The following is a 9195-nucleotide window of genomic DNA, read 5'->3' as shown; positions in this document are numbered from 1 at the left end:
CCGCCATCTTGTTGGCAGTTAACTGCCAATCTTAGTTGGCAGTTAATTTGCATATAGCCCTGATTAGCCAATGAAAAGGGTAGCTCGTACGCCAATTACCATTTTTCTCTTTTATTAGTGTTGATTTGGTGAGACAAATCTGTCACATATTCTATTAGCTATCTAATGCTGTGTAACAAATTACCCCAAACATTAGTAGCTTAAAACAATGAACATTTATTATCACATGTGGTTTCTATGGGTCAGGAACCTAGGAGTGGCTTATCTGAGTGGTATTGGCTCACAGTGTCTTAGGAAGTTGTAGTCAAGATACTGACCTGGGTTGTGGTCATCTGAAGGCTTGACTGGTGCTGGAGGATCACTTCCAGAGGAGCTCCCTCACACGGCTGGCAAGTTAGTGCTGGCTGTTGGTAGGAAGCTTTAGGTTCTCACCACGTAGACCTTTCTGTAGGGCGGTTTGAGCATCCTCATGAGGTGCAGGTGAATTCTTCCAGTTGAGTGATCCAAAAGAGAGCAACGTGGATGCTGCATAGTCTTTTATGACCTAGCCTTGGACATCACACTGTGTCATGTTTACAATACCCTAATGGTTACACAGATGAGCCCTACTTGATGTTGAAAGAGACCACACAAGAGAGTGAATACCAGACGGTGAGAATCATCTTGGAGACTGGCTACAACACACATGAAAAAGTAACAAAGCATACATGCCCGTGTATAATTAAATACTAAATTTTAAAAACATTCAAGGTTCAATCAGTTTGAGAACTTGGACTCATATAATTAGAATGGCTAAGTTAAATGGCAAATATAATCCTTATTTGGGCAAGGATGTTTGGTCCAGATATTTTTATAACATAAATTCCATTCATTCATTTGTTCAGCAAATATTTATTTATTAAATCAATATTTATAAACAATATTTATAGGCCCTTGCTTGCTGTACTAGGTCCTGGGATTATGAATAAAGTCCAGACTCTGAGAAGGAGGTACTTATTGTGTATAAGGTCAAAATTTTGGAGCAATAATAGTTTTAAATAAATGTAAGTACTTTGTGCAAGGGGAGGCGGGGTGGGAACAAGAACCATCACCAAAGCCAGTTTTCCTCTGGGCACTCACAACAGAAATTACAATATACAAAATAATCACATGTGTGGATGGAAAATAAAATAGTCTTTATGCTCTCCTTATTAGCAACTTCAATTTACTACAAGAAAGGTGGATTTGGGAAATAACCAGCTAAGTATTTTAACATCCAAAAATTCACCGATCATGAATATAATACATGAAAGAAAGCCACATGATCACCTTACTAACAGCAATCAGTAGAAACTGATCTATTTCCCTGTCCAAATTGCAATGTAGCTTCCTAGATTTTTAAATGTATCTGTCCACCGAAACATCTTCCAGCCCAATGACTTTCCACTAGTATTGGTCACAACAAAGACTGATCAAAAGGACATTTATTCTAAATCAAGTAACCATTGTTTTGCTTTGTTTTTAACATTTCTCTTCTCCCTGCCATTACCTGATATGTTATTCTTATCTCAGTCACTTTTGGGGCCAAGTCTATGGCCTATGTTAATGCTAATTTTCATCCCCTCTAAGGAATTAACAAAAAACCTACCATCTTATAGTCATTTAGTCAATGTTCTTTAAGACAGAGATTAACCCAATGCACTGTAATAAGTAACATGAAATTCAAGTAGAAACCAAACCACAATAGAGAAATAGATACTCTCATACAGCTCTAGTGGAAGATAATAAAGGATAGGCATAGAAAGCCTTACCACTGTGTAAGGCTCTTATTTATTAATTTCTAGGAATGTACACAAAGATGGAAAGAGGAAGATGTTCATGGCGAAATGGTTTATAATTATGAAAACAATCAAGAGACTATTTCATTGTGTAAATGTAAATATAATAAAATACTAATAATTTCTTAAAAATCAGGTTGTAGAACAATATTTCATGGCATAAAATGTGTTTACAATATATAGTTAAGAGAGGAAAGCAATGTGATTGATATTACATACCGTATGTGCTTTCAAAAGTATATATTTACTACAACCACCACCTTATGTTCAAACAAGCAGTGTTTGCATATAGAACTTTTTGGAAAACATTTCTAATAGGGTAGGTTGGCATAAAATTTAAAATCAATACAAATGCTCTAACCATGCAAGGCACCCAGGGGTGGGCAAACTTTTTGACTCGAGGGCCACAATGGGTTCTTAAACTGGACCGGAGGGTCGGAACAAAAGCATGGATGGAGTGTTTGTGTGAACTAATATAAATTCAAAGTAAACATCATTACATAAAAGGGTACGATCTTTTATTTCAATAGTTTTATTCATTTCAAACAGGCCGGATCCGGCCCGCGGGCCGTAGTTTGCCCATGGCTGCACTATGCTATGGTCTGGGTGGGGCACAAAGGGAAGGGCATGTGGCCCCTACTTCCTGGAACTCAAACTGCAGGAGCGGAAATCCCTCCTGACACAGATACCTAAGAGAGTTACCAATAACTGAATTAATATGCTATAGCACCAAAGAGCTTTAAATTGCTGGAGCTGGTTAAAAATGCATTAGCTCTTCCCCAACAAGATTCTGAGAGCACAGTAAAATCAAAAAGGCTGCTCTGGCTGCCCGGCGAACTTGAAGTAATGAGGTCTGTGAGTTGACTCGAACAGAAGAAAATGATATTAAGCTTTCATGGAGGACAAATGAAAGTATCTACCTATAACCTCTCTGACAGCCAGAGATCCTTTGCCATTTAAAACTCTGTGGCTATGGTGCATTATTTCCAGGCAGCCAAGAGTTTAATAAGACTTCGCGGAGCCACCTAACCTTCCAGTCACTGGCTGCCTGCTGGCAACCCTAAGGCGCTCGCTGTGGAAGCTGACAATCTGAGCTAACATCAGGGCACGGTTTTCTCAGACAATGGGGCACAGGTTGGCATAGTAATGTCTGCCTGCTGCCCCCACCCTCCTTCTCCAATCATGCACATTGCAGAATAGTCTTGATTCCAAGCCAATCGCAACACCCAGAACCCGTGGGTGTTTAAACCAGCAGATTCTGGTGATCACTGTTCTCATGACTGCATGACTTGGATTCCCTATTGAATGAGGTGCTGCCCCTTTAGGATGATATAGGAGGATTTCTTTGAGCAGAGCCCAATCTGCTTGGCGCAGCCTTAATCCCCATCCCCTGCCCTCTCCACCCCCTGCATTCTGGTACTGGGATTAGGGGCTGGGTGTTTGTGTTCCTGCTTTTCTCACCTTCATGCTTTATTCAGCCTGTGGCTTTCACCCTTTCCAGCAAGCCCACTGTTCTCCCTCCCAATTCTGGCATTGCTTCAGAGGTCTCTCTCTTACTAGACTGTAAAAATAGTAATGACAGTTACATAATGTGCTGGGCATTTTGCTAGGTGCTTTGCATGTCGGAACTCATTTTATTCTGCTGAACAACTCTAGGACATTAGTATTATTAAGATGATTATTACCATGATCATCACCATCATCCTAATTTTTCAGATAAGGAAAGTGAGACACGGAGAGGCTAAAGCAACTTGACCAAAGTATCACTTCCATGGGGTTGCAGGCATCAAGAGTGGGTTCACCCCTAAAGAAGTACTTAGAAGTCTTTAATTGTGGTATGCTACAGACTTTTACAAGTACATAGTGCATTTCCTTGTTCACCTCACTGGTGGCAACAAGAGACTAACCTATCAAAAGTGCACAGGCAGCCTCCAATAAAGATAGAGCTAAGCCTCCTACCAATGGAAATCCCTGCATAAATTCAACTTCCAGCATGGGCAAATGAACCAAGACTTCCTGGAATATAGGGCTGGATCTGATGCTCAACTCTCCAGGATCTACAGATCTCAGGACACAGCTTCTAATGGACCCAGACTTTCCCTAAGTTCATGGAGAATGTAGGCAGACAGGCTTGACCCAACTCATTCCAAAGGGTATCAGTAAGCTACTCCTCAAACCCAAATGCCTGGACACAAGGCCCTGACATATTGCCTTATACCTCACATACCAAACTTGATATAATAAGTGTACTTAGAATTTAACCTCCCTTGGTGGGCAGATGCAATTTCCTATGATATTCTCCTTGGACCTAGCAAGAGGTTCTAGCTATAAATTGTAAGGTATTGCCTACTACCAGGCCTGACCTACACGTCAGCTAATCACACACAGTCCTTGGTCTCAGTCCCCCAAAAGCAGGTGTGTTACTTCAGGTTCTGTCCAAAGGAGCATGTTAGTTCAATGGGCATAGAAGAGGCATGGCAGGGGTGGTCAGAAAAGAAATGCTCCAAGCCAACAATAATCATGGTCATAACTTGCATAGTTTTCCACATGTTCTCTGCTTTCTGGATGAAAAAACAAAAACCTCGGCTCAGAGAAGTTTAGTAACTTGCCCCAAGTCTCCCAGCCAGTAGATGGCAGCACCAGGATCTGAAGGCAGGCATTCTGTTTGCAGAGCCCCACTGCTATGCCATCTCAGTATACAGCCTGCCTTGGAACACCGGACATGTACCAGCAGGGAGGGTGTGCCAGGCAGGCAGGATTCTCAGCCCTGACTCTCCCTTCATCCCTTTTCCTGGGGACATTCTATCAGGAAATTTGAAAGCCTTTATTCTCACATGGATAGAGGTTCCTCCAGCCTCTTCTTAGAAGGAGTCTGCGGTTTTCACTGAAGACAGAACCAACCCAAATAATTGCTCTTAGAACTATTTTGAGCTACTCAAGTACACAACGTCTTCAGTGGAAATTCCAGACTCCTAACACTAAGAACATGGCAAAAATAAATTCAATCTGAATATTCCAGTATCTGACCTGTGAAATCGGACTCTGATGACCATTTACTGTTCCACCAACAGGAATTAGTTGCAAGTGACCTAATTGATCTTCTAGATGGGGGGGGGGGGGGTTATGTCAAACACTTGAATTGCTGATAAAGTCCTTCAGATACAATTGTAGTCATTTTTATAGTTGATTCTAAGCAGTAACAAAAAATGGGACTAATTACTTTGAGACATCTTATAGGCTGTGAATATAAAATCATACTGCCAAGAAAAGAAGGAAAAGTTTTTCTAAAATGCTGTGGAGTAAATTCAGCTGGAAGAAAGAAAGGAAGCCTTAATCTTCACTGTTTTATACCACACAGAATTTAAATATGACATGTTGAGAGATTATTCTAGTCACTCCGTACTCAGAGTGTTATCGGGATGCAGGATTTGTCAAAGCACAAGTAGCACAGAATCTCTGCTAAAGTCACACAGTTTGGCCCAAACTTGGTATTTGTCCAACATTTCTAATATGCATGTATTGTGAATAGTAAAAACGTGGAATCATCCTTGACTCCCCGTCTCATCCTTATATTCAGTCCCTAAATCCTAATAATTCATTGGTATTAATTTAGCCTGAATCTATCCAATTCTCTCCATCATAGCACCACCATACTTCACACTTGAATAACATCCACATTTGAATAAAGGGTTTAAATAACCATTGTAAAGCATGTATTTGTGCAGTAGGTTCTCAGAATCTCACAACTGAATACCCAAAGTAGTCTTCTAACTGGTCTGCTGACTCCAAGGTTACTCTCTCTCACTCTGTTCTCCACCCTGCCGCTCATGAGATCTTTTTGAAGTAGAAAAGGGATTCTACTGTTTAAACTCTTCCCTTGGTCCCTACAGTTATAAGCTCCTCCACCTGTCTACACAGCCCTCATCTGTTGTAGCTTACTTTCTTGCTATCACATGTCACTCCAGCTAATTCAACTAACAGCGGGTCCCAGATGCTCTCTTGCTTTTCTTTGGAATGTCCTTTTCCCTACCCTTATCCTCAGGAAGATAGGCAGGCATAGAGAAGGATAGCTGAGGCTGGAACTAGATGTGGCCAGACACACACTGTGATGCGTACAAAACTCGGTCTAGACCAACGCCCACTAAGGCAATCCCTGAAGATGGGTTTCAGGGGAGACGTTGAGAGCGGTATTGCAGGATGTGCTTTGCACTTTTCTATATGGTTTAGATTTGTTTTATAGTGAATATGTTTAACTCATCTGTCTAGATTTTTAACTACATTTGATCATCCCCATTTCCAGATTTACTGATTCAGTGGAAAAGGGTCCTGAATTCTGATCTTTCAAAGATCCCCAAGAGAGTATTAGCCAAATTTGAGCACTGTGCTTGAAATAATTATTTCAAATATAATAAGGCAATTTAACATTTTTGCTTTTTAAGAAAAGCTCCAACTCTGTTATATAGCCATTTTTACATTTTATTTTATTTTGTAATAGCTTAATTCTACTACAAATACACATTCTCTAAACATATTAGATTTGAGTTATCTGTAAGAAACATAATAGATTTGTCAGCCACCTTAACATCCATATTTGAATAAAGGGCTTAAATAACCATTGTAAAGCATGTATTTGTGCAGTAAGTTTTACAACCCATTTTAAACATAGGGCAAACAAGAAAAACAAACTACAAACATTAGGGTTTCTTAAATTCATAAATTGTCACACTAACTTAAATATCATTTGATTGAACCTCAAAACAATGTATATCCTCAAAATGTAAAGTAGGAAGCTATTACAAATATCAACTTTGGTATAATACATACCTATTTCACTAAACATTTTAAGTTTTTGACTTTGTTTTTATAATTACCTTTTGAAAATATTTATAATGCCCTATAATTCAGATATCAAAGCATCGATTTCATTAAACTTGTTAGTTATATTTTCAATACATTCCCCAGCTTTTAATTTTATCCCGTCAATTATAACATAGTCATCTTCACAGTGGTTTTCAAATGGACTGCTTGCAGAAGCGTCAGGGCCCCACTGAGGCAACTGTAAAAATAACCACACAATTCATCAGTACTACTCAACTGTATCTGAAGACTAGGTTCAGTTATTTGAACAAAACATAAAGTAATTGGTAAGTCTTGAACCACAGCAGTTACACAACGTTTTCTGTTATGGTGGTGGTCAAAAAATGATCCTTATGTATAGTATAATGTATAGTAAATGTACTGTAAAACTTAGGTCTTGCCGAAACCGGTTTGGCTCAATGGATAGAGCGTCGGCCTGCGGACTGAAAGGTCCCAGGTTTGATTCCGGTCAAGGGCATGTACCTGGGTTGTGGGCACATCCCCAGTAGGAGATGTGCAGGAGGCAGCTGATCGATGTTTCTCTTTCATCAGTGTTTCCAATTCTCTATCTCTTTTCCTTCCTCTCTGTAAAAAATCAATAAAATATATTTCAAAAAAAAAACCAAAACAAAAACAACTTAGGTCTTGTCTGTTCCCCAACACTACACTTTTAGTTTTAATTTTATATTTTGAAAAAATTGGATCATTTTAATTCTGTGCGTTTTCTATATTTGTTTACTTTTAAAACTATTATTATAGGGAATACAACTTAAAGCTATTTTAGTCACATTTTCTGTGGTCATCTTCTCACAAGCATCTGCATTCCTCACAAACAGTGATAGTTTTCTTAAGCTTGTTTAGACAGGACACTGGTAAAAACAATGAAAAAATACGCATACATGGGAGATTTATAACTTCAAGGTTCACTGGAGTTAATTTCCCAGGAAATTCAAGGAAAAAATGTAAATAAGTATTTTCATATATCAAAAGTATACTATAATATAAATAATTATTAAGTAAATGGTTTTCTTTGTAAATGGATTATCTAATTTGTAAATTACTCAGATGGATTTTATAAAAATCTGAAAAGAATCCCCTCCCATCGCTTGCCAAGTCAGGACATGTCGACCTGTGTTAATATTAGCTAAAGAAGAAAATAATCAGGAAGGTGACTCCACTGAGGAAAATAATCTAAGTATTTCAATGACAAATAGAAATAAATTCTGATTTTCCATATGTATGCTGTTTTCATGTTGCTACTCTCATCCATTAGTATAGATGCTTGCGAGAAATCAACTTGAAAACTCATATGTGAAGTGAATGATGAAAACATCATCAAATTTACAACTTTGAAAATAGCTCAGACAATATTTGCTCAGAGTATGAACATGCTCAGAACTTTAAAATTATCAGGTGGTTCTTTTTGGTGGATTAGCTTATAAGAGGCCACTTTTTCCAAAAAACAAAATGCAGCTCCCATTTTATATGGGAAAGGAAGGAAGGAAGGGAGGGAGGGAGGGAGGGAGGGAGGGAGGGAGAAAAGAAACCCCTGAGGTGATCACTTCTTTGCGTTTAAAGTGGAAATCACTCCAGCTTTGATCATTGGTTTCATTGCTATTCTCCTTGCTTAAAAGTGAACAAGGCCCTAAATATCCTGAGCCTGGTGTGAATGCCAGACGTACAAAGCTCAGTGTGGAGAGTGGCTTATAAACCAGTCGGCAGGAGGCCTTCCCCTGCCTGCCAGCGAGTTAAAATGGTTAATCTTTACAATTCCTAAATGCCTTTTGAAAGCATATAATATTACAAGAATCTAAAACTAAAAGCAAGCTCTTGCCTGGTGATGTATTAAAACTATGTATTTTACCTGAAGAAATAAAAATCAGAAGTAATTTTCTGTTTTATCAAGTTACTAGTTATAATGGCAAAACAGAAGCCAATTCTGTGACTGTAAAAGCTCCAGGACATCTCTATAAAAATCAACCTGGCTGTTTTTTGAAAAGACAAACTGCAAAGACTGAAAACACATTGTACAGAACCATATGGTGCTCAAACAAAACACACATTTGCTAGAAAAGAAAAATGTACAGTAATCTATAATAAAAGGGTAACATGCTAATTGGACCGGACGTACTTCCTGACGAAGCCAGGCTAGAGGGAAGCCAGCTCCGGTCCTGGGTGCCTGAGGGTGGCCCAAGGGAAGCCAGCCTGGGTCCTGGGTGCTGGAGGGAAGCTGGTGCCGGCAGCCGGGAAAGGAAGACCTACTCTTGCACAAATTTTCGTGCATCGAGCCTCTAGTTAAATATAAGATACATCACTAATCTATAGATCTTGTTCTATAAAAGGTGAGATACAGAAAACAAGTTTTTTGAAAAAAGGAACTCTAAATGGAAAAATAGCATTTTCAACTGATTAAGAAAACCATCATGTTTTTCAACTTAGTAAGAGTTTTTAACATTAATTTTACATATTTTTAACACACTGATCTCCTTAATTGTAAATTCTGTACATTCTCTTGATTTCT

General features: G+C 38.8%; 1 protein-coding gene across 2 annotated transcripts in view; it reads right to left on the bottom strand.

Moving 5' to 3' along the window:
- Window positions 1-2423: 2423 nt before the first annotated feature.
- The window catches only part of ZCWPW2 (zinc finger CW-type and PWWP domain containing 2), a 78490-nt gene continuing 71718 nt past the window's right edge, over window positions 2424-9195 (bottom strand). For both annotated transcript variants that reach the window (XM_059664123.1, XM_059664124.1), the window contains one exon: window positions 2424-6873. In XM_059664123.1, the coding sequence (XP_059520106.1) occupies window positions 6712-6873 (162 nt within the window). In that variant the 3' untranslated portion in view covers window positions 2424-6711. The remainder of the gene's footprint in view (window positions 6874-9195) is intronic.

Source organism: Myotis daubentonii, chromosome 14 (assembly GCF_963259705.1).
Source record: "Myotis daubentonii chromosome 14, mMyoDau2.1, whole genome shotgun sequence".
Taxonomy (NCBI): Eukaryota; Metazoa; Chordata; class Mammalia; order Chiroptera; family Vespertilionidae; genus Myotis; species Myotis daubentonii.
This window is presented reverse-complemented; position numbering and strand designations above follow the sequence as displayed.